Source organism: Solanum tuberosum, unplaced genomic scaffold (assembly GCF_000226075.1).
Source record: "Solanum tuberosum cultivar DM 1-3 516 R44 unplaced genomic scaffold, SolTub_3.0 scf00133, whole genome shotgun sequence".
Taxonomy (NCBI): domain Eukaryota; kingdom Viridiplantae; phylum Streptophyta; class Magnoliopsida; order Solanales; family Solanaceae; genus Solanum; species Solanum tuberosum.
This window is the reverse complement of record NW_006239056.1, coordinates 668,474-691,954: the sequence shown is the minus strand read 5'-3', so window position 1 is coordinate 691,954 and position 23,481 is coordinate 668,474. Positions and strand designations below refer to the sequence as shown.

At 32.2% G+C, this 23,481-nt stretch overlaps 3 protein-coding genes across 6 annotated transcripts; 1 reads left to right on the top strand and 2 right to left on the bottom strand.

The window, feature by feature from the left end:
- The first annotated feature begins 1,144 nt into the window (after window positions 1-1,144).
- Window positions 1,145-9,324, top strand: LOC102584845 (beta-galactosidase 16-like). 3 transcript variants are annotated; one of them, XM_006351079.2, is made up of 19 exons: window positions 1,146-1,452; window positions 2,935-3,030; window positions 3,110-3,222; window positions 3,364-3,430; window positions 3,542-3,634; window positions 3,764-3,907; window positions 3,999-4,093; window positions 4,242-4,350; window positions 4,530-4,614; window positions 4,685-4,803; window positions 4,913-5,077; window positions 5,267-5,448; window positions 5,633-5,724; window positions 6,332-6,441; window positions 6,833-6,937; window positions 7,205-7,306; window positions 7,502-7,647; window positions 7,957-8,082; window positions 9,013-9,324. In XM_006351079.2, the coding sequence occupies exons 1-19, from the start codon at window positions 1,288-1,290 to the stop codon at window positions 9,020-9,022; spliced, it is 2,124 nt and encodes a 707-aa protein (XP_006351141.1). In that variant the 5' UTR covers window positions 1,146-1,287; the 3' UTR covers window positions 9,023-9,324. The 3 variants fall into 3 exon arrangements, with proteins under 3 accessions (XP_015165845.1, XP_006351141.1, XP_015165844.1); XM_015310358.1 differs by lacking the exon at window positions 1,146-1,452 and having other exon boundaries at window positions 2,941-3,030; window positions 3,121-3,222; XM_015310359.1 differs by lacking the exons at window positions 7,957-8,082; window positions 9,013-9,324 and having other exon boundaries at window positions 1,145-1,452; window positions 7,506-7,625.
- Window positions 9,325-9,499: 175 nt separating this feature from the next.
- LOC102585160 (N-glycosylase/DNA lyase OGG1) lies at window positions 9,500-14,475 on the bottom strand. 2 transcript variants are annotated; one of them, XM_006351081.2, is made up of 4 exons: window positions 13,690-14,475; window positions 12,450-12,660; window positions 10,173-10,500; window positions 9,500-9,770 (listed from the first exon to the last, which is right to left on the bottom strand). In XM_006351081.2, the coding sequence occupies exons 1-3, from the start codon at window positions 14,391-14,393 to the stop codon at window positions 10,264-10,266; spliced, it is 1,152 nt and encodes a 383-aa protein (XP_006351143.1). In that variant the 5' UTR covers window positions 14,394-14,475; the 3' UTR covers window positions 9,500-9,770; window positions 10,173-10,263. The 2 variants fall into 2 exon arrangements, with proteins under 2 accessions (XP_006351143.1, XP_006351142.1); XM_006351080.2 differs by having other exon boundaries at window positions 9,500-9,759.
- A 691-nt stretch (window positions 14,476-15,166) lies between these two features.
- Window positions 15,167-20,169, bottom strand: LOC102584518 (metal transporter Nramp5-like). The gene is made up of 13 exons (XM_006351078.2): window positions 19,981-20,169; window positions 19,792-19,870; window positions 19,495-19,535; window positions 19,321-19,399; window positions 19,009-19,113; window positions 18,568-18,677; window positions 17,052-17,233; window positions 16,890-16,959; window positions 16,417-16,590; window positions 16,214-16,318; window positions 15,927-16,058; window positions 15,745-15,840; window positions 15,167-15,650 (listed from the first exon to the last, which is right to left on the bottom strand). The coding sequence occupies exons 1-13, from the start codon at window positions 20,083-20,085 to the stop codon at window positions 15,336-15,338; spliced, it is 1,593 nt and encodes a 530-aa protein (XP_006351140.1). The 5' UTR covers window positions 20,086-20,169; the 3' UTR covers window positions 15,167-15,335.
- Between the last annotated feature and the right edge of the window lie 3,312 nt (window positions 20,170-23,481).

The window sequence follows — 23,481 nt, the reverse complement described above, 5'->3', positions numbered from 1 at the left end:
TTATAAACTTTTTGAATGTCTTTATATGACAAATACTAAACAATATAAAATTCAAACAATTTACAACTAAAAAGAAGAAAATAGAGTCCAAGAGACAAAAAAATTTGAAATTGTGTTGGCGGTAGTGATGAGAGTCCTTTATACTGTTAATTGGTTGACCAAAATATCCATCAAAAACATCGTTGTTGTACCGTGATGAGATTGTTTTACCCTTAATCAGAAGTCTCGAGTTTGAACCTAGAGACGAAGAAAATTTTGTTGGGAGCACATGAGTTGTTGCGTAGTGATGAGATTGCTTCATCCTTAATCAGAAATCTCGAGTTTGAACCTAGAAATGGAGAAAATCTTATTAGGAGCGTCACCTCCAAATAAATCATATAGTGTGTTATTCAAATTTAATCGAAATTTCAAAATAAACTCCAGAACATTTAAAAAAAAAATCCATAAAAAATAATACTAAGGTTACTTTTCAAATGTCAGGCTTTATAACCACAAAAACAAAAATGTAATGTCTTCATGTGACAAGTTTTGTCACTTTATCTTCTGTCTAAATGCATGTTAGTGGACTCACACTGTCAAGGGGAGGTGGGGAACAGTGACTACTGAGATTTTTTCTCATATATAATAAAAAAAATTGGATTCAAATTTTAAAAATAAATTTTTTTTCTTAATAATCTCTATACCAATTTCTCATCCCCATGATGTAGGACTTTTTAATCCTCCTCCGCATATTCAGACTTCAACTCGAACGTGAATACTTATAAATGGCGGACCAACATTGGTGAATAACAATTGATTCGTATTCAACATTAGTGAACAACAATTGGAATGACACTGACTCTGATACCATATCCTAATTAAAAACTAGCTCATGAAGGGAAATTTATCCAAAGTCTCCGTATTATAAGTTAAAGTGATAAAAACACTTAATCATCAATTTGTTGACTCTAGGACTAGTAGTTGGGTCATGAAATTTGCCCACACATGTTCCACGGAAATATCATTATGTTTTTTATTTGTACAACCTCTCTTTCTTTTTTTAAATTAAAAGTAAGTTTTAAGAGAGGAATTTTTAATTTGAAGTATAAAAGATGAGAAAGGGACACAATAATTTCATTGAGTGTACTTCACATGTAATAGCCCCACTTCTAACTTGCCTTTCTATCTCTTCATACTCATATTTGTTTTTCTTAACTTTAATTTCACTCCTCATTTTGCTTCTAAGCTTCAATTATATGTATATATACATTGTCAATACAATAAAAATCAGCTAGTGTCTACGAGACGATGGACATATCGTGGTCAGTAGCCGTGGCATTATTGGTGGTGATGGTGATGGTGGTGTCTACCGGCGGAGCAAATGTGAGTTATGATGGAAGATCATTGATGATAGATGGAGAAAGGAAGATGTTATTTTCTGGTTCTATTCATTATCCTAGAAGCACTCCTGATGTATGTGTTTTTTCCCCTTTCTCTTTGTTACTCTATCGAGTTATACAGTTCGATCAAACTTATTTATCAAAAAATATGATCTAAATGTAAAAAGTATTACTATTAAAGGACATGAAATTTCAAGTTTTCGTCACTTTAGCCAGTTGGAGTTTCACATCTTTTAGTAGTTACTTAAATCGCATGTTTAAATGCATAGTTATTTTAAATAATTTAAGTTATATATATTATTAAATCATTCGAAGAATAATTATAGATAAATCTTCCTAAAATGTGAGATTTGAAATTCTAAAATAAAATATAATATCTATTACAAAAAAAAAAAAGATCTAATAATATAAAATATTTTACCTCTGTATAATATTTAAACTCTACCTATAATATAGTAACATATATAGGTGTACTTAATTTGACATATATAGGTGGATTTTCTGACAACATCTAAGGAAGGGTCTTTTAAGTTAAATTAACACTTAATTAGTTACTGAGAAATTAAGGATGATTGAGTTGGTATAACAAATGATATTTTACGAGAGAGTTTAGGGATCGATTCTCTCTTGTCAAAGTTTCTTAATTGAATTCGTCGTAGCAAACTTGCTTGGTGTAATTTATATTTTCTAGGTGATTTGCAAAATGTTACATTGATGTAAGTTTATCTAGTGCACACCCAAAAAATAGCAGATGCATTTTCACGGGGTTCTAAAAAATATCTTTTAAAAATCTAAGAGGATAAAAACCAAAAATGAATTGACAGATCATTCTTTTTTTTAACAAGATATTAATTAGTAGTTGACAATTTGTAATTTGTAGCAATGTGCGTAGGGATTAATATATGAAAATATAGGTGAGCAAATTAACTAGTCGATAAGGTTTGTTAGGATTTAGACTTTGATTGGAAATTGCATCTAAATCAAAAAAAAATTCCACACGCTGTCCAGTAACCACAATACAGTCCGACTTTTCCTTGTCATCAAAAAAAAAAATCACAATAGAGTCCGACTAAATTTAGATTCGCGCCATGAAGTCCCACACTGGGGTAAAGTGCTCCCTAACAAAGATGACTCTGTACTCTGATTAAGGATGAAAGAGTTACCACTCCACCACAACCCTTGTTGATCTATGTAATGTTCATCACCTCTCCCTTAAAATGTGAGTGTTAATTCAAATTATAAACAGTACTAAACTGAATTTCACCTTCACTAACACTACTTTTGCTTCCCTTACATTATTATTCATTTGTTAACAGCAACAACATGCCATAGTAACCCAACAAGTGAGATATGGAGAGAGTAAAGTGTACGCAAATTTTATCTCTACCTCGAAAAGGTAGAAATATTGTTTTCAAAAGACCATCCTTACATTTGTTTGAATAATGTATATTTGACAACTTGCATTACTATATTGTTTTTGGCTTGAAAAAAGGCTTTTTTTCCTCTTTTTTTTTTTTTTGGCTCTCTTTTCCAATCATTATTTTATTTCTTATAGATGTGGCCATCTCTAATATCAAAAGCTAAAGAAGGTGGAATAGATGTGATTGAAACTTATGTATTTTGGAACCTTCATGAACCCCAACCTGGACAGGTATTGGATAAAATGTTGTCATCAATAAATTTTTTTCCGAATTTTATGTGATCGCTAAATACTTTACGCATCGAATCAGTATGATTTTAGTGGAAGACGTGACATAGTAGCATTTATAAAGCAAATTCAAGCACAAGGTCTCTATGCTTGCCTTCGAATTGGGCCCTATATTGAGGGTGAATGGACTTATGGGTAATTTTACATGCTTCAACTTTATGATATTTTGCATCCTTGGTCCAAAATATTATCTATATTTAACTTTTGACCCCTCTATTATTTTTATTTTTTTTGGGAAAATTAACTAAACTATATTGTGATTTTTGATATTTATAGAGGTTTTCCTTTTTGGTTACATGATGTCCCTGGGGTTGTTTTCCGCTCAAATAATGAACCATTTAAGGTAATATTTTCATGACCTTGGAATTTCTTCCTCCCATTCCATGTATCGTATCGTATCAAATCATTTTACGATTTCAAAAATGATAAATAGTGTAAATTGTGTATTTGACAGTTTTACATGCAAAATTTCACTACAAAAATAGTGAACCTAATGAAATCAGAAGGACTATATGCTTCACAAGGAGGTCCAATTATACTATCACAGGTGAAATCACAAAATATTTCTGATATTCCGTGTAGTTATCTTTTAGATGATACGATTAATGTAAAAAAAGAAAAGTATGTATATTGTCAGTGCATAGAAGTTGATTTTATTTTTTTTGTATACATGCAGATTGAGAATGAATATCAAAATGTAGAAAAAGCATTTGGAGAAGATGGTCCTCCTTACGTCTCGTGGGCGGCGGAGATGGCTGTTGGACTTCAAACTGGTGTTCCATGGTGTATGTGCAAGCAAGATGATGCTCCAGATCCTGTTGTAAGTTACTTAACTTTCTTCACTCTGAAGACTAATTAAACTACTTTATTTGTGTCATTTTCTTAAAGGCATTTTCCTAGACATGCTACAGATCAATGCATGCAATGGGTTGAGATGTGGAGAAACATTTACAGGGCCTAATTCACCAAACAAGCCATCTATCTGGACTGAGAACTGGACAAGCTTGTAAGCTATTATATATATATTCTACGTTGTTCAATCGTTTGATAACCAGAGTCAGACTCAATAGAATTTGATCAATCCTATATTTTCTGTCGTTAAGGTATGTAACAGTTGAAGTTGCTAAGAGATTTTCATTTTTTTGTGTTAAAAGCTATCAAGTGTATGGTCAGAATGCAACACTAAGATCAGCAGAAGACATGGCATATCATGTTGCTTTATTCATTGCAAGGAAGAATGGAACCTTCATCAACTATTATATGGTAAATTTCACACCTACTAACTCGAAAAAAGAAGAAAGTATCGTCAAATATAAGAAGGAAAAAAACTTACCTCATACCAAATAGAGCCAACATACTTCACTACCAAGTCCAGTGTATCAAATTTTAGCTGCTTTATCATCCATCGTCTAACAAGGTTCTCTGGATGGCTGCATTATCAGTATCATGGAGGAACCAATTTTGGAAGGACTGCTGCGGAATATATGATAACAAGTTACTATGACCAAGCTCCATTAGATGAGTATGGTAAGGAATACACAAGTTTTACTCGTGCTTCCAGTGGTTTCACTAGCTTTGATTGAGAATTCTACGACAGGTTTAATTAGACAACCAAAATGGGGACATCTGAAAGAGTTACATGAAGCGGTGAAGTTATGTTCAGAGACCATACTTTCTGTATTCCCTTCCATGCAGTCCTTAGGTGAACAACAAGAGGTAAATATCCACCGAGTTCACGAGTAACCCTCATTTCAAGGCCCGACTTTTCTCTCTCTCTTACAAAGATAATCTCAATCTCAAAGCTTACAAGCACTATACAATCCAGGCTTATGTATTTAGTGGAGATTCCGGAGCTTGTGCAGCATTTCTAGTCAACATGGATAACACAAAAAGTGTAGTAGTGCAATTTCAGAATTCGTCATATGAATTACCTCGGAAATCTATAAGCATCTTACCTGACTGCAAGACTGTAGCCTTCAATACGGCAAAGGTAAATACTGACATACTTAGAAAGTTTCTTTCAATTCTACTAATAGTTAACCTTTCCAGATCTACTCACTGCAATCCTAAGGAAATGTAGAGATGCCAAATCATCTCCTTATTCCTAATTTAGAGAAGAGCTAAGATTTGGTTTATAACCATAGAAGACACTAACTGGCCGCATGTTCATCTGTAATAGGTAAGCACACAATTCAATACAAGAATAACAATACCAGCCATTAAGTTTGACGCGGCTGAGAAATGGGAACAATTTGAAGAGGTTATTCCACAATTTGATGCTACTACACTGAGATCAGACGTATTACTGGAGCATATGAATACTACAAAGGATGTATCTGATTATCTTTGGTATACTTCCAGGTAAACTTAAAAATCCTCCATACACCACTCAACTCAGAGAAATAAAGTAATAATATATTCAGATAAATTAAACCAGGATTGAAGGACATCTTTCAGCTATATTTACTCGCACAGTATAATATAAACAAACTAGTAATGCATTCTAGGAACTGCCTTATACTAATGTGTGAAATCCACATGACAGTATCCAGCAGGATTCGATGGAACAGCAGTCTACACTAAGTGTGAAGTCCTTAGGCCATGTTTTACATGCTTTTGTGAATGGAGAACATGTAGGTAAGCATTTCACATGAATACAATATACAAATGAAAATTAATTGTGTCGTGCAGTTTAAAAAATAATGAAACAAGGGGCAAATATTTGTCCTACACATGAGCAAAGATTTCATTATGCACCCTGGCCCCGATACACACTCCTCTCATAGAAAATCAGGAAACAAAAACGAAAAAAGAACGGCAGTGAACAATTAACTGTTACGAACTATTCTTTATTAAATGATAATGAGAAAAAGATATACACATGCAGACAGACACAAACACCATATTTCCTAATGCAAATTTGGAACTTCTGGATATTTCAGCTGTACCATTGTTACAAGAGTGATAAGATTTCCAGATTCTACACTTTGTTTATGGAAATGGAACTTATGAATGTAGGAACTGGCTTGATCAGTGAAGAAAAAAATGCTTCCGTTTCCAATAAGAACTCATAATTTTTGTTTCTTAGAGTTCCTAATCCCAAGCTACAGACCGAAAGAAAGGTCTCCAGAAAGAAGGTTGCATAACCAGTGATGCTTCTATGTGAAGCACAAATCAACACTTTATGCAGCTCAAACCATCAATTTACAAAACCTTTTAAACTTCTAACTGTTGAGTTTTGTAGGTTCTTTACATGGACGGTTCAGAAATACAGCATTTACTTTAGAGGGCGCTGTTTCTCTGAATGAAGGGACAAATAACATCTCATTACTAAGTGCAACTGTTGGCTTACCGGTATGTACTTTCATTTCCTCTGTTGCTTTTCCTGAGTTGCAACTAATAATGCATCACCCATTAGTAAATACATTGTCAATTTCATCTTGATATTAGCAATAGAGGAAGTGCATATTCATATTTGGAAGTTGCATTTTTTTCTTTTTGGTGAAAAGAGAAGTACTACTCATAAGGTAGAACAGTACATTATGAATTGCATATATGAGCTCTCTTTCCCTCTCAATCATAGATGCGTCAAGGGACAGCATTTCATTGCACTAGCCAAGTTCATGTATTCACATGACTTGCTTAAGCACCACCTTCTTTAGATTTGTGATTTCTAGTTTTAAGAAAGAAGTATTTAACAGCAAGAGTTTAAAAAGATAAAATGATTTTTATCCTCATCGTGCAGGATTCAGGATCATTTCTTGAACGCAGGGCTCTTGGTGTAGAGTCCGTAATTATTCAAGACAGCAAAGAGGCCAAAAATATCACCAATTTATCATGGGGTTATCAGGTAATTGTCGGGTAAAAGATAACCCAAATTTGTTGTTTGTTTAGTCATTGATACTCTGCTCATGCCATAAAATGTATACACCGCTAACCATAACTTAACCAAAAACTTTGTAAGGCATTTAACGTCTTCTGCCACATTAATCTATCAAGATCATTCTTTAGTAGAGCACTTTTAAGGCGGAGAACAACAAACCTAACAACCATAATTCTTTGACAAGTGAGTGCAATTTCTAATTAAGCTTACATCAGTATAAAACATTTTCTGAAGGTTGGATTATTGGGGGAGAAGTTACAGATTTACTCATTAGAAGAATCAAAGAGTGTTAATTGGAGCAGCTTAGGCTCTTCTCAACCGCTCACATGGTACAAGGTAAGTCTATGGATCCTTTCCGGATACCTTTTTTCTATATCATGTAGTGCTACTTGTTTAAGAGACCAAGAGATCCTCAGCAATTATATATGTGCTTATGTTTCGGTTTGCAATGCTACAAACAGCTCTTACATATTCCAATATATTTGTTATTTTACTCAAGCTATGATATATTGATTGATTGCAATTTGCCAGTCAGTGTTTGATGCACCCAAGGGTGATGATCCTGTTGCATTAAACCTTGGCTCCATGGGAAAAGGTGAGGCTTGGGTTAATGGACAAAGCATCGGCCGATATTGGGTCTCATTTCGAACGCTTGCAGGCATTCCATCACAAACTTGGTATGTTAAGGTGACACTAACACAGAGTGATACTTTGTACAAACTTTTTTGTACTAAATAACTATGATTAATATAGATCTTCAGTATACGTTATTCATAGAATAATAAGGCCACATTAGAACCCATCTATCTTCACCATGTGTTATTTATAGTATTAGCAGGTCATCTCAGAACCAGCAGATCTTATCTCGTATCTACTTAATAAACCTCTTCACTTAAAAGATCTCATGCACTCTTGTTTATCCACGAAAGTTTATACATTAGTAATTAATGACTAAACCCCCAGCAACTAAAATTGTTCATTTCCAGGTACCATGTTCCAAGATCATTTCTCCAACCAGGGGACAATTTATTAGTCTTATTCGAAGAGGAAACTGGCAATCCTCTTGACATCACCGTAGATACTATTTCAGTCACAAAGCCGTCGTTGAGAAAGTAAACTTCTATTCCTTTTTTGTTACCAAGTTATTACCTCTATGAACTATATCTTCTTAACAAAGACATTTTCAAGATATGAAGGAATAACATGTTGACCAAAAACAGACAATCCAATTGATGAAAGAAGTCAACGAACACCATATGTAGAATTTCTTCAAAAAACAAATTCCATGATAAGTCACAGATCAATAATCCAATATATCAATTTTTAACACTTAGGAAGTGTGATTTCTACCTGAGGCATTCATTTCTATTGTTGAACCAATATTCCCTTCTTATAATTTTATCACTCTTCCTAGACTGGAATCTATCAAGAAGATTGTGGTACAGAGCCACAATTTCAAGATTCAAAATTGGCCGAAACTAATACCACAGGAAGATGGACATTATGTCTTTTAATACTTCTGCTAACTAAAACACAAGAATCTATCAACACTGTTGCACCACTTTTATTAAACAAAAACTAATCTTTTCCAGATTTGCTTTTTTCTTCTCAGAGGTTCTCTTAAAAGATCTAATATTTGATGTCGATATTGTAATGTGTGTCTATCAACTGTTAATACATATACAGATTGACTAGTACTAGTTTTAGCTTAATCAACATTTGCTTAACATCTTCAGACTGAAATACCCTTAGAAAGAAAGTTAATTATTGAAAGTATACACATTAAATAACTGAAAGACCAAATTAAATGCATGTCTAGTAGGATTTGCATTTCCTCCCCACAAATTTACAAACACTTTTCACTGTGATAGGTCAAGAACTACGACCCAATATGCTTACTTGTTCCAAATTCAACTATATGCCAACCAAACAAAAGCATGTCGATCAAAAGTCAAGACTATCATTGTATTAAGTGTCGTATCAAGTTAGTCGTTGCCCTATCATTTCGCTTTATTTACATTTTTCTAATATGACTTTTCCAGGCTTGTCTAGGGATGAAGAGATTTACCATCCCTCACTCATAAATACTTTGGGAGATCCACATAATAAGGTGTCCATAAGACTGGCAATTGATGCTCCGTGAGGATAAAAGAACAATGTTGACCATTCTTTGTTTGGGTGAAGCTCAGACGTGATTTCCATATAAATGTTCAAATCATAGGAATGTAGAAGTACAGAACTATATCTTTACACAGGTTATTGATTCAATCAAATGCAGGCACATTGATATTATCATCTAGTTGAAGTTCAATTGCATAGATGAAAAGGTCTCAATTGAAATTTTCAGCTTCCTATTTTCACGTCTTTCACTGCCTAAGTTCCTGTATCTTTTTAATGAACAAAAATAGAACAAGTGAAGGAAATGGTTTCAAAATCAATCGGGCATTTTATTGACGACCTTTATGTCCTATTAATTTCCAAGAGAACAATTACGACAAAAGTGGGAGAAAATGGAAGTAATCAGACAGATAGCAAATGCAAATTCAAGCCTTTAACCAATTTAACACACAACATATAGTTGATGAAAATTAATACATTCTTACAGAAGGAAGTCGTACACATTTCAAATATGTGAAACTTTAGCAACCTGAACGTTCAAATTGGAACTAACGAAACAGAATAACGAAGACCCTACTTACAAAATTAGGCTGTAAGTCGCCACCAATTAAATAATTATGGAACAGTGACTTCATGCAAAATGCTCACCAGCTAGATGCTTTTTGCCATGCCTGCAAAGGAACTATCAATTAATTAATATTTGCCATTATCAATTGCCAAAAAACCTCAAGAAGCAACAGGTGCCATGAATGCAGATAATTAGAATTTCTCCATCACCAATAACCAATGTATTTTTCCTTCCGGCCTAGGAGGAAGAGCAGCATCTTCTATTAGATGTTTAAGAATCTAAAAGTGCTAGTTAACTTAACAGTTCGTCAAGTAGAAATCTTCAAATATATATGTATCATTAATATAAACTAACAAAAAGTAAAATACGATAAAATGCAGCAAACCAGAAGGGTAATGCAAACATTTCATGTACAATCACTTTCTAAGCAATATACATTCTTTTCAACTTTAACATCCATAAAACTGAAAATCTCAGCAATTCTAGATGAAAAATCTTCTGAGATGTTTTTGATACCTTGGATGGTGAGAACTAGAAAGAACAGTTTTCATCAGCTCTGCACGTAGATTAAATCTAACTTCGAGCATGAAAACACAAGCATGACATATCATTCTTTGGGGACCTTTGTGATCCCACCCAGTTTTCTCTTTTTAGAATTAGGAGACTTCTCTTCCGTAGAATTCAACAGTGCTTTCTGTGAAGGTAGTTCCGCAATGAAAAGCAGAGTTTGAGCCCAACCAGCATATTTCCCATATGTCCTCACAAAAGCATCAGCCACACGATTGCAAAGTTTAGGCGTAAGACTGGTTCCTGCCAGTTCAGGGAGGAGGTACCTGGTCGCAATCTAGCAAAAGATCAAGAAGAAATGTTGAAAATGATAATAACAGATATGAACAGAAGTACATTTTCTGAAATTTAAGTAACTTCAAAGAGCAAAGAGAGAAGCATGTTTGCATGTCAATATCTCAATACATGTAGCAGGGAACAGTTGATCAAATTAGGTAATAGCAGAATCCGGGCCAGCATACATCATGGAGAACTGCGATGTGCTACTCATAGTACTCCCGCTACCGTAATTGGTTCAATTGTCACTTTTTCCTGCATCCAGTGTTTTCTTCCTCTCTCTTTTTTTGAGAAGGGTAATTGTGTCGTAAAAGCAGCACTAAGGGAATGCTGAAGTAATTACAGGTGATCAGAAAGCAGAAGAAAAAACCCAGTCCAATCTTATAGGGATTCTAAGAGGCTAAGTATGGATTTCGCATCATTTATAAAATCCTCCTTACACCAAAAAGAAAAGAAAGTATGCATAACCTGTTGGGATGAATCCTTACATCATTTATAAGTATGGGTTTTGCATCATTTTTATTTTTTTTTAAAAGAATTTTGCATCATTTATAAACTCATATTTTCACTTCATTGGTAACCGAACAAGCTACTCCTTTCAGGAAAAAAGCATCCCCAAAACCATTTGCTTCCTCAAGAATCTGGCACTATGACAGACAGTAAAGCTCCAAGCTGTTTACATCTTAACTCTTTTCCTGGAATAAGTGAAATTTTTTAAGGACATAAACCAAAAGTTGGTGCTCATTTAAGAAGAAAGAATAGGTTAGAAACTATCAATATGCAGGCTCCTATTTTCCTTACATGAAGGGAACTTCATACTCGGTAAGACAATGTTAGCTACAAAACCAAATTACGGATAGTTAACCAACTGCTAAACTGTGATTACTGTGAAGAATATTTTTGCTTTGTTTGGTTGGTATAGGAAAAAGTTTCTTCTGGAGAAACATACACAATAGATAATTGTTGAAGTGTGTGATATCTCATCTAAAAGCCTAAATTGTTAGAGAGAGCAAGTTTTAATTACTTAATTATATTGTAATACGCCCACTCATGTGTGGCCCTAATTCTTCTTCATTGGCCGAACCCATGAAATATTTTTTACTTTCCAAGTGGCAGTGAAATTTGAACTCAGGATCTCTGCCTGCTCTGATACCATGTGAATAGATGGACATTGGACCTAGTTCAATCTCAAAAGCTAGCTCATACAGGAAGGATTTTCCAAGATCATAGGAGACCATAAGACAACCCATTTGCTCAACTAACATGGGACTTAACCCCTCTCTCCCAATACATTAGTACTAGACAACTAAAGCATGGAATATGGGGGATCCACTATTGAGAACACAACAAACGAGGATCGTTGGTCACTTGGTTGTGCCATTGATACCATGTTAAAATCATTTGATCATCTCGTCTAAAAACTTAAGTTGGTAGAGAAAACACACATTTAATTACTTAATATAGTGGTAAAGAGAAGCACGCAGAGTAGGCATGAAATAAATATAAATGAACAGATGAGCATAACAACATCTAGGAAAAAGGATCTCCACAATGAAGTGAATAAGTTCAAAAGCTGCACAACCTTCATCCATAAATAATCATTCACACCAACAATCTGCTACAAAATTTAATAGATTTCAACTCTCCTCATTATTTTTTCAGTCCTCTCCCCTTTATTTTTTAAGAAAGAACTCATTAGTCCCATCTATATACTCTTTTCGTAACAAAATAGAGGTCTTGGGAACATATCAAACAAGAAAGGAACAGCAACTACTACTACAATAATAATAATAATAATAATCTTCTTTAGGTTTATCTTAATTTGAAATATTTATAAGAAAGCATATCTTATATCTTGTGACTTGTATGGAATCAAAGGAAAATGCATATGTCAGAAGATGTTTGTGATCTCTTAGACAACAAGAAAATATAAAGCTTTTGAAAGCTAACCTTCCACACATGAGTATCAACTGGAATAGCATGGTGCTGATCTAGAGAAAAGAGAGCAATACATGCTGCGACCTTAGGACCAACGCCAGGTAGAGAGCACAGTGAAACAATGGCCTCAGGAAGATCGACTTTGCGAAGTGCAGCAAGCCACTCCATACCTCCACCAGGCTTTGATTTCAGTTCTTTCACAGTACCAACTATATATTTAGCCCTAATCATTCAATACAAGATTAGGAGCGTTATGGAGAGAGTTATTAAATATAACTATAAATTGACATCAGTTCAACAATAACTAGAAAGTTGAAAGTGTTCTCATCTACACAAAATACTCAAGTTCCTGTCAAAATTGCCCGAAGTGAAAATGCAATGGAATCGGAAAGATGAATCAACCCAAAAGTTGAAGATATAGGATGTATCACATCATCTGTCATTTGATACCATTTTAAAAGGCTTTGGGAATAATTCATCACCATATTGTTAACCAAGCAGATTTAGGTAATGCCAAATAGTGTTTCAAAGCCACTAGAAATCTTAGTATCTGAAAATACATGCACTTCTTTAGTGAGAGTTTGAAACTAAAATAGAGGGAAAAGGAAACTTAATGGGATTTGATAGATTTCATAAAGACTTCGTCACATCAATTCGTTTGAGATAAAACTCATCAATGTCACTGCAGTTCCATACACCAACAACACCCCTTCTATATGTATAATTTTGTACATTCCCAAGAAAGACATAAGGGCCTATTCGCACCCACAGGTCTGGCCTAGTGGTCAATGAAGTGGATTAAGAACCATGAGGTTTCAAATTCAACTCCCACCAAAGACAAAAATACTAAGTGCCCATTTGGCCAAGGATATTTTTCGCTTTTTTTCCGAAAACTGTTTGGAAATAGAATTGTTAATTTTTCCGGAATTCAAAAAACTCCATAAAGCTCTATTTTTCACAATTTTCACTCCAAATCACTCACAAAAATTCAAAAACAACTTCAGTTTCCAAACACCAATTTCAACATTTTTTTTTTCAAATTTCACATTTTTTATATCTAACCGCTCAATAAGTTCTCTCTTTCATCTGTCTTAAGACTTGTTGGACAAAGTTATGCGGTACCTGATGGGACTGGCCCAGACACAACAGTTATATAAAAGAAAGAAGATATAAGAGGCATATTCATATCATAGGATACATGATTTAAAGAAAAACAAAACTCAGAAACCACCATGATTGGGAAAAAGCATACCTGTAACCAAAACCAGCAGCTCTTAGCTCTTGTTCAGAAACCATTGCCAACCTTTCCAGTGAAGGAAACTCATAAAACTTGAAACCTCCAACAGCTCCCAAATAATTCCCCAATGATGAAATAAAATCAACCATCATAGTAATTCTTTTGATATTGTTATTAGATGAGCAAATAAACTGAATAAGACACTCAATAGGGTCTTGCCTCAGTACTCTAGCACCCCCCAAATGGACAGCCAATTCAGCAAATCTTTTATCAGAAGCCTTAAAACTCTCCCAAACCTCAGTTAAAGAAATACCCACATTGAGAAAATCAAGAAGGGCTACCTTAGCAGCAGATGATTCAGAGTCAGAGGTAGTGTAATGGAAATAGTACCCAACATCACCATTTTCAAGCTGCTTCAGTGAAACCAAGTGGGACCTACCAACAACACCAGTATACTGAATGGGTCCTGTCTGTTTCCACCTGAAGGTTTGGCCTGTTGGGAAGGTGAGGGGCAAGTAAAGTTCTGATCTTGATAAGTTGAGGGGTACCCATTTGGGATCTTCTTCTGGGATTGGATTTGTTAGAATATTTCTTGGTTTTTTGGAAGTTCTCAAAGATGTGGTTTTGGAAGGGAGAGATTGTGGAGATGGTGGAGTTGATGGGGTTGAAGCCATGGTTATTGGTCTCTTCATGATTGAGAGAGTTCTTACTGCTAGCATCTATGGAAACGCAGAGAACTCGCACTGGGGATGGCAATGTGGCTGGACAGGGCGGGGCGGGGCGGGTTGAGCTTAATAACTCCAGTTCCGCATGACAATTTTTTCCATTTTTCGCTCCCGTACTCTTTTTCATAGATCCGTCTCGCATAAACTTGTCTCGTATAATTTTTTTAATATTTTTTTTTTTTTTGTTAAATTTGATATTAAAAATAGAATTCATAAAATAAATTCATTTTTATTAAGTTGTATTAATTTAATAGGATAAGAATTTGAATTCATTTTTAAAAAGCTCACTTCCATCCGCTCGGCACAATCTTAAATCTACCCGCCCCGCACCACAATGCCCGCACAATGGAGGTACTAAGGAACGATTGGGTAATTTGCTCCTTGTTCTCTTCTTCTTTTTTCCTTTTTTTTTTTTATATATAAAATTTCAAATCTATTTTAACATTTTAATTTTACGGTAATCTTTTAAGCAAAATAACAAACCTTCGTAATTGACTTCATTTGATTCAATTGGCAAAGTAATGAATCGATGGAGTAAAATATAGGGATTTCTCAAATTATTTCGTTAATTTTTTATCCTCTAAATTTATTAATATTACCTAAATAACTGATGTGGCAAATAAAAAAATATTTAAGCACATAAATAGCAAAAAACTTAAGAGAAAAAAATATGTGTGCTTGGTGGTAACGATACAACGAAAAATAACCATAAAACCAAGTTATTCTAATAAAAATTGTTATGACGCGAAATGAAATTGGATGTAAGAGATTGATTGCTTAGTTGAAGTCGAAGGTTTAACATATTCAAGATTTGTGCAACCAAAATTTGAGGAATTTCATGTTGCACCATGACACAAGCAACATTATAATTTCATTATTAGATCAAATACAAAATTAAGAGTGAAAATTGAAGTGAATTACAACAAATGAAAAAACTTATTGTGGCAATGGAATATCAGCAAGATCCTCTCTATAAGGCACACGATCTACTAATTCCATATTGTTTGTTCCATTTTCCATATGATCATCTTTGATTGGATCAACGTAGGTCACGACTGTATCTTTTCGAAACATAAGGTAAATCACAGATAGAATATATATAGCCATCAATGGAAATACTACGATCCCAATCAACACATTTCCAACTTTAGGCAAATTGTTGCTTATAAGCCAACCCACAAAAGCTGTGCTAAGGTAGTAGATGTTGATACCGATGATGCCTAGTCCAAGAACCCACGAGATCACGATAATCTAGATATTCCAAAAAAAAAAAGATATGTTAGTTAGTTTGACTAAACTTTCAAAATTCGCTTATTTTGAAAAACAACTTGTGGTATAAACTTACATAAATTGAGTTCTTGTGTGGTCCCAACTTAGTGGAACTGCTGCTGAATTTGAGTAGCGGAATGAGAGCAAATGGAAGTTCAAAGGAAAGTATCATCTGAAAAATGTCCATAAAAAATTAACTTTTTCGATACGCAAAGGTAAAAAAAAAAATTAAAAAAAATTAAGGGTCGTAAAATATACAGAAGCAATGATGATTAGCCTTCCGGCCCCTGATGGTCCTCCGATAATTGAAACAACAAGGCTTGGAGTAATGGCGATAAGCCTAGTAAACAAGTTCCTTAACCATGTCTTCATTTTAAGATCCAAGAATCCCTATATAATTTACAAAAAAAAATATGATACTTAGACATTATTCAGTAATCTAATTAAAAACAACAATAAAAAAGTTACTTGAACTCTCAAAAAAAAAACTTATATCACTCTATTTCTTTCTACTAAACAGGATGGATTAAAATTTCGAGACTTACTTGCATGATAAATTGGCCAGCATAAGTACCAGTAATGGTAGAGCTTTGTCCTGAGGCTAATAATGCAATGGCATAAACAGTAGAACTTGATTTTCCAAGTACATTCTGTTAATTAAAATTAAAACTTTTATAATTAGTTTGTTCTAATTAAATGATTATTTTAGAGAGAAAAAATAATTAAATTAAGGGATTGTGGTTAAAACCTTGAGAAGAAAAGAAGCAGAGTTCAATGTAATGTCACTACAACTTTCTTTATTCTGATCTGAGAGATTGTCAGCTCCACAAACAGTACCAGACACAGACACAACTGCCACATTGATTAGGAAGGACACAAACAGTGCGAAACCACTCTCTATCAAGAAGAATTTACATGCGTCCTGCAAAATTCAACATTAATTAATTTTTCAAATTTTGTTATAAATAAATAAACCTACATTTTTATTTTAACATTTTAACTTTTAGATAAGATGATAACAAAATTCAATATGATATCAGAGTAATCAGAAATCTTGAATTAGTTGAGCCCTATTAGTAATTGGACCTAAACACATCCATATTATTTTTAAGGGTTAAATGTGCTATATTTAATAACAAACGGACTAAAAGATGAATTACGTAATAGTACAAGGACTAAAAACATAATTTTCCCATTTATAAAAAAGGATTTTAGACTTACATTAACGCCACGAACGGAGTTAGGTATCTTTCTAGATAGTACAAGCGCAGAGTGAAGAAAGAGATTATGTCTGTAAAATAAATGATAAGCATGAGTAACTAAATTTGATATTTGATATCTGATATCCAATCAAACAACGTAGAATTAGTTATGAAAACGTACGGCATAACGAGGGCGCCCAACAAGGCGATAGCATCAGCGGTGGCTCCGTCACCGTTGAGCTTAGGAATAAACATTCCTTTAAATAATTCATTAGCAGGAGGTTTTACATAACTCATTTCTCCAAAGAAACAAGCTGCCATTACAAACACTAGAATTGCTATTAACAATTCTAACTTCCTAACCTGCATATAAAAAATTTAATTAATTAATTAGTAAAAACTTTAGTCTAACAAGACAAAAAGAATATGGTTTGTTATTAAGTCAGCTAGTTTAAATTCATTTTTTCAAAAGTAAGATTCTTAGAAACAATTATATAAATAACAACAACTAGACAAAATGTTTTTCCTATACTTTTTGTATTTAATTTTAGTACCTTCTAATCAATATGAACAATAACATATATTTGACCCCTCCATTTTTTAATTACTAATGATAAATTTTTCACTATTTTATTAAAAATATATTTATAAAATGACTAGATCAGAATACAACCAAGGAGATAATGCAAATGATAAAGAACAATTATAACTAGCTAATGGGATTACGTACACGTTGTATTGTTTTAATTTTTAAATATTATAAATAAAATATTTAATAAGTTTGCTTGAACATATGTATAATTACTACAATATTCAATTATTTAGATACCTTATTGAGTGGTTTAGGTAATTGACTTGAATATTTACTTATATACTAAAATAAGTGTCTGTTTACATGATAAAAAAAGAGTTGGCTTTATTTTTCAAAATTATCCTTATTTACATATCCCTAATGAGGCTTTTAAATTACTCCAATACTCTATGATATAATAAATTAAAGTAGTTTAGTCAAAATATCTAAAAAATAATAATCCAACTAGAAGTTAGTATTTTTGTAAGGGGCCGGTATGTTAAAGGCAAGTGGACACTTATTATGGTCACCTAGAAGTTATTCACTACACTTGATATTTAGGTCCATAGATTCAATCTCAAGTGTGATGTTTTAACATAAATTTTTGATATATAAAAAATATTTATTGTAAAAGTCGAAATTTTATTTCGTTTTCTTCAAATTATTATAATTTTAAAAAGTAAAACATTGTTTAGTTGAAAACAAGTTATTCTGATATTATTAATTTCGAGATAAGTTATCTTGCGATAAGTTATTCCATTATATAAATGAGATAACTTCTCTTATCACTAATATATAGTAGATGTCGAACTCCCTCGGCGAAAAATTATATTATTTGTACATGGTTAAAATAATTGTTAGGTAGATATAGTAGATGTCGAACCCCCTTCGACTACTTCGTGTGTCTATTTCTTTAGATTTTGAACCCCCGTATTTAAAATTCTGGCTCCGCTACTGGCACCTCTCTAAGTAAAGTTAGAAATTGAAATCTTATATCTGTCTTATTTTCTTTTTCTTTTTGTAATAATGCACCCATATCATTATCTCGAAATCCTAGATACGCCTCTTCTTATACCTCCCACCAAACGACTCCGAACGGGTTTAAAAGATATAGATTAAAACTTACCCCATATCTCTGCAGGCCAATGAATAGAAGAGTACTAACACCAGTGCAAAGAACTCCAGCCCAAACAGGAATATGGAACAATATATTTAGAGCAAATGCTGTCCCAATCACTGCCGGCAGAAACACATAAATTAATTATTAAAAAAAGAGTTATATAAAATAATGACCTTATATATATTATTAATATAGAAATATGTGTATATATATTCATGTAATAATTCAAAAACTTAAAAAAATAAAATATTCTATGTTATATAAGACAAAAGTTTAGTATACAACATTATTGTGATAAGTAAACTAAACTTTTATCATTTCTATTTTACAGAACATTATTGATGAATTTCACTATAATAACTCAATAATTAATTTCCATTTTAATTTAATTAAAAGGTATATATATGTTTTAATTAAATAATTAAAAAGGGTTAACAAGTGTTTTACCTTCAGGAATATCTGCAGCTATGACAGCAACTTCAGCTAGCAACCATAGACAGTACTTAACAAATACTGGATATTCAGCCCTGCATAATTCTGATAAATGTTTCCCTGCAAAAAATATTTTTTAAAATCATATATCTTTTTTAAAGTTGGTGTCCGGAATCCACGTTGGAACTCCGACTAAATTAGAAGCACGCATTGCAGAGCTCATTCGTGGATGTTGCTCCCAATATGATTTTCTCCATACCCAGGGCTCGAATCTAAGACCTCTGGTTAAGAGTAAAGGAGATCTTAATGTTTTGACTTATAACTTACCAGTGCTTACTCCAAGATTAGCAGCAAGTGATTGAATAATAAGAGCAAATATCAATCCAATGAGAATCACCCAAAGAAGCTGACAATTTAAGAAACAAATAATTATTTGACATATATATCTCTATTAGCTAATTAATTTTTTTGGGCATACAAAAGTTTCTTATTTTTGCTTACCTCATATCTATGGTTTGCTCCTGCTTGCAAATCAGTTTCCACTGTAATATTAATAACAAGTTAGTTTAGAACAACTAAAGTCAAAAAGTTGACACGAAGGGTTACTCAGATGGTAAGCACCCTTCAGCTCCAACTTTAAGATTGTGAATTTATTAATCATCAAGAAAGCAAAGAAGGAGCGAGCTCTAGGAAAGCGTGAGAAAAAAAAACTAAAAACAAAAAATCCACATGAATTATTTATGTGAGTTCGTGCCTAAAATTTCAGGCACGAAAAAATAAATATAATAAGTGACTTACAGTTTCCGGGATCAAGATATGCCAAGGAAACAAGGAAACCTGGCCCCACATATGCAAAGAAGTTTTTCCAGCCATGTTTCTACATAATTAGACAACTCTTTAATTTTTGATGACAAATATTTTCAAGATTTTGTTCGACAGAGTTCGAACTCGAGACCTCTAGTGGTTTGATTAAAGATATTTACTAACCTGATGCTCAATATGATGATCATTATTAGAAGGTAATGTACTCTCAGTTACTGCCACAATTCTCTTGCTTCCTCCAACCACTTGATTTTGCTGTTGATTCTCCATTTTTTTTTTCTCTTTTTTACTCACTTTGACTGCTAAACTCTTTGTGTTTACTTAGATAAGACTTAGATTTGTCTCCTTATTTATAGTGTACTAGTTTGAACACATTCTTGTTCTGATGTCAGGTAATTGAGAAGGCAAGGAAAAGTGTGGGATTTTTAAAAAATAATAATTTTGGGGGGTGGGGAGGTGGTGTATATTATTATGATAAAAATTACTCTGCATCTAGTGTTAATATCAAATGAAACAAAATTTAACCTTAGTCGTAGTTATGATCGACTAATTAAAGTGAAAATATGTATATGTATTTCATTTGACCATGTATAAGTGATAAATATATGTATGAACGAGTACACGTGTGTGTCTGATATTTATTGATTTGATATAAATATCAGGTGCGAGCAACTCCTTTGGATTATATTGATTAATAATTAACAACATATATAATACCTGGCCAGCCATATAACACCAAGGTAAGTCATGGGACGTGCCATAATATCTTCAATTCTTAACAACTTTTAGACATTGATTAGGATACATGATCAAGTATCCTATGTATTTATTTTTTAAAAAATAAAAATGTCATTCTAGTGCTAATTAGCTATTACTACTAATATAAAAAAAATAAAATCCAATCCAGCCAATTAATAGCTATCAACTGAGCTGTAAATGTATTAGTTGAATCTCCAATAGAATAGGGAATGCATCTTGTTGTTTTTATTTTTATATGATTATATTCCCTTTTATTCTTTAAAAAAAATTGACTCAATAGTATGTATTTTATCAAGTAAGCTATCATAGTTTTGGATATGGAAAGTGTAATAACATGTAAAATGCTGCCTTCTGGTTGAGAAGGAACATATTGAACTTCCTTTCCTCCCTAAAACATTAATGTCAAAGCTACTAATGAAACAACCAGATCAATTTATTCTAATTTAAATTATTTTAACGAAAAATGGTCAAAGTTGTCTTTGCACGATCTGAAATAGATTGTTATTATCCTCCATTTAGGATAAAAAGTGCCTCTGTTGTTATCCCAAGAGAACACAAGTACCTTCAAGAGTTAAAAACTCAAAATGTTAGTGGGACTAATTCTTCCACCTAAGTGTTGTCAATTAGCTAGGATTCACTTAGAGGCAACTAAAAGTCGCCACTAAAGCTCATTTTTTCAACAAAAATATGATAATTAATTTTCAATTACATCCTAATTTTCTAAAATCAATATACATGTACTATCAATATTAAAATCATCCAATATTATTACGAAAAACATCAAATTTACTTCTCAACTTGAATCTCCTACTACACAACTGACTTTCATAAGAGGGAAAGATCACTCCGTCATGCACATTTTATGCATTTATATATGACGTAAAAATAAAACCTTTATCGACATCATTTGTGATTTTTCAAAAAACAATATCCATGTTATGAAAAATAAACACAAAATCATTCGTATATTCTAATACTAAAAATCAGTGAAAATCTTTAGCGACAATATTCTGGAATTCTTTTAATGTAATGATAAATAATATACGAAGATGAACCTATTTCGACAGATGTGATTAAATTAACATTGCTTAAACTTGGAACAATTGTTTCTTAAAACAATTTATTGAGCATATGAGACTATTTAATATATATATATATATATATGTAATGATCCTATCGATTGTTTTTTTTTTTTTTAATTATTATTTCTACATGTTTTCTCCATTTTACCCTTTCTCATAACTTCAGTATGATATTTGTGATCTGTGGGGACAGGTGATACCATTTCCAAAGTCAATATTTCAGATAAACGAGTTTGAAATGATTAAATTGATTTGATTTTAATTTTAATCAATAATCGTTCAGTGATATATAATCAAATTAAATTAAAGTGTCATATCTAATACTGTGGAGAGGACAAATGTTAAGTCGTGTAAGAATGTTAATTCCATAAATATGGCATGATTAAGGACTCTAGGAATCCTGACGTTTACTGGGATTCTATGTTTATTTTAGTTTAGACTCTTATAAAAAAGAAAAAAAAATACATATATATAAACCCATTGGATTTATATGATAAATGTTTTTTTTTAATTATAGTAAGTAATAAATAAGAAATAAAAGCAAAGCAAAATGTATAAGAATATGACATTGACCATGTCAAAATTTGTTGTGTTACACTTCACCAAAAGCAATTATTTTAATAGATAAAGGAATAATAAAATCATTTACGTTTTTTTTTTGATAAAGATCAAATAATTAAGCTAGTAGTTGATTAACTATTAAAGTTGCATTATCCATGACTTGCTTAATCATGATGTAATGTAGGTTGGCAAAATCAATTACAATTTGTTTTTATTTGGTTGAGTTATGACTCGTTTGTTGAGTTGAACGCAAATGATTTATCAAACAATTAATTCAAGGTATTGTATCAATCCGCCATATCAAGATATTATATCTTAACTCTTACAAGTAAAGCATATTAAAAATGAAACAATTAATAGTTTTAAATATGATGGTTCTAGTTAATTAATCTCATATAAATGTTAAATTTTCTATTATTAACTTCGAAGTTAAAAAAATAAATTAAAGAATCAATACAATAGCTTTACTTATCTCACAGAATAAGGCAAATTAGTAATCAACTAATCTCAGTATTAGTACAATTTTTAATAATAATTTGTCTTCTAAGCTAGGAACTCTTAATTTGGCAGTATTACAAAATTGAATCTATTTGAATCTGATTTTTCATAAATCTTTAATTGTTCCATAAATGAACAAAATAACAAAGAGTATTATATATACCATATATCTTGTTATTCTCTTCACCCCACTATTTAAACTATATAATTTATTTAAAATTATTTAATCGAGAATTAATTGACAAACTATATTTGATTTTTGGGATATTATTAATTATAGGGAATTTAATAATATGGTGTTCAAATATAGCCGCCGTTATACATGACTCAACAAATGCTTAAAGAAGAACTTATTTTTAAAAAACTAGAACATTTCCCCCCTAATAATGGTTGATGGATTTTTTTTTATGCCCAAGATCATTTACCTACCAAGGACTCACTTTGACCATTGCCCACTATTAATTACTCTCCTCGTTTTAGAAAAATGATCTAATTTGACTTGATATGAGATTTAAGAAAATAAAGAAGATTTTTTAATTTTATGATCCTAAATTAAATTTATGTCAAATATATCAAAATGTTCTTTAATCTTGTGATCTTAAATGTATCACATGGAAATTTAAAATCAAAATATTACCGAAAAAGGAAACATGTCATTTTTTTAAATAAATAACAAAGAAAGTAAGTTATTCTTTTTTAAACGGAGGGAGTAATCTTAATAAGATAATGACCTTAAGGATAGACATATCTTTATATTTGACTAAAT

Excerpts from the sequence above, each read along its gene's own strand:
- LOC102584845 (XM_006351079.2), top strand. The coding sequence starts at position 1,288 with ATGGACATATCGTGGTCAGTAGCCGTGGCATTATTGGTGGTGATGGTG. Across the intron at positions 4,094-4,241 it reads ACTGAGAACTGGACAAGCTT|CTATCAAGTGTATGGTCAGA; the intron begins GTAAGCTATTAT and ends TTGTGTTAAAAG. Across the intron at positions 5,725-6,331 it reads TGTGAATGGAGAACATGTAG|GTTCTTTACATGGACGGTTC; the intron begins GTAAGCATTTCA and ends TGAGTTTTGTAG.
- LOC102585160 (XM_006351081.2), bottom strand. The coding sequence starts at position 14,393 with ATGCTAGCAGTAAGAACTCTCTCAATCATGAAGAGACCAATAACCATG. Across the intron at positions 12,661-13,689 it reads GCTGCTGGTTTTGGTTACAG|GGCTAAATATATAGTTGGTA; the intron begins GTATGCTTTTTC and ends TTGAATGATTAG. Across the intron at positions 10,501-12,449 it reads TTGATACTCATGTGTGGAAG|ATTGCGACCAGGTACCTCCT; the intron begins GTTAGCTTTCAA and ends ATCTTTTGCTAG.
- LOC102584518 (XM_006351078.2), bottom strand. The coding sequence starts at position 20,085 with ATGGAGAATCAACAGCAAAATCAAGTGGTTGGAGGAAGCAAGAGAATT. Across the intron at positions 17,234-18,567 it reads TTGGCCTGCAGAGATATGGG|GTTAGGAAGTTAGAATTGTT; the intron begins GTAAGTTTTAAT and ends TTTTATATGCAG. Across the intron at positions 16,591-16,889 it reads ACTCCGTTCGTGGCGTTAAT|GACGCATGTAAATTCTTCTT; the intron begins GTAAGTCTAAAA and ends TGAATTTTGCAG.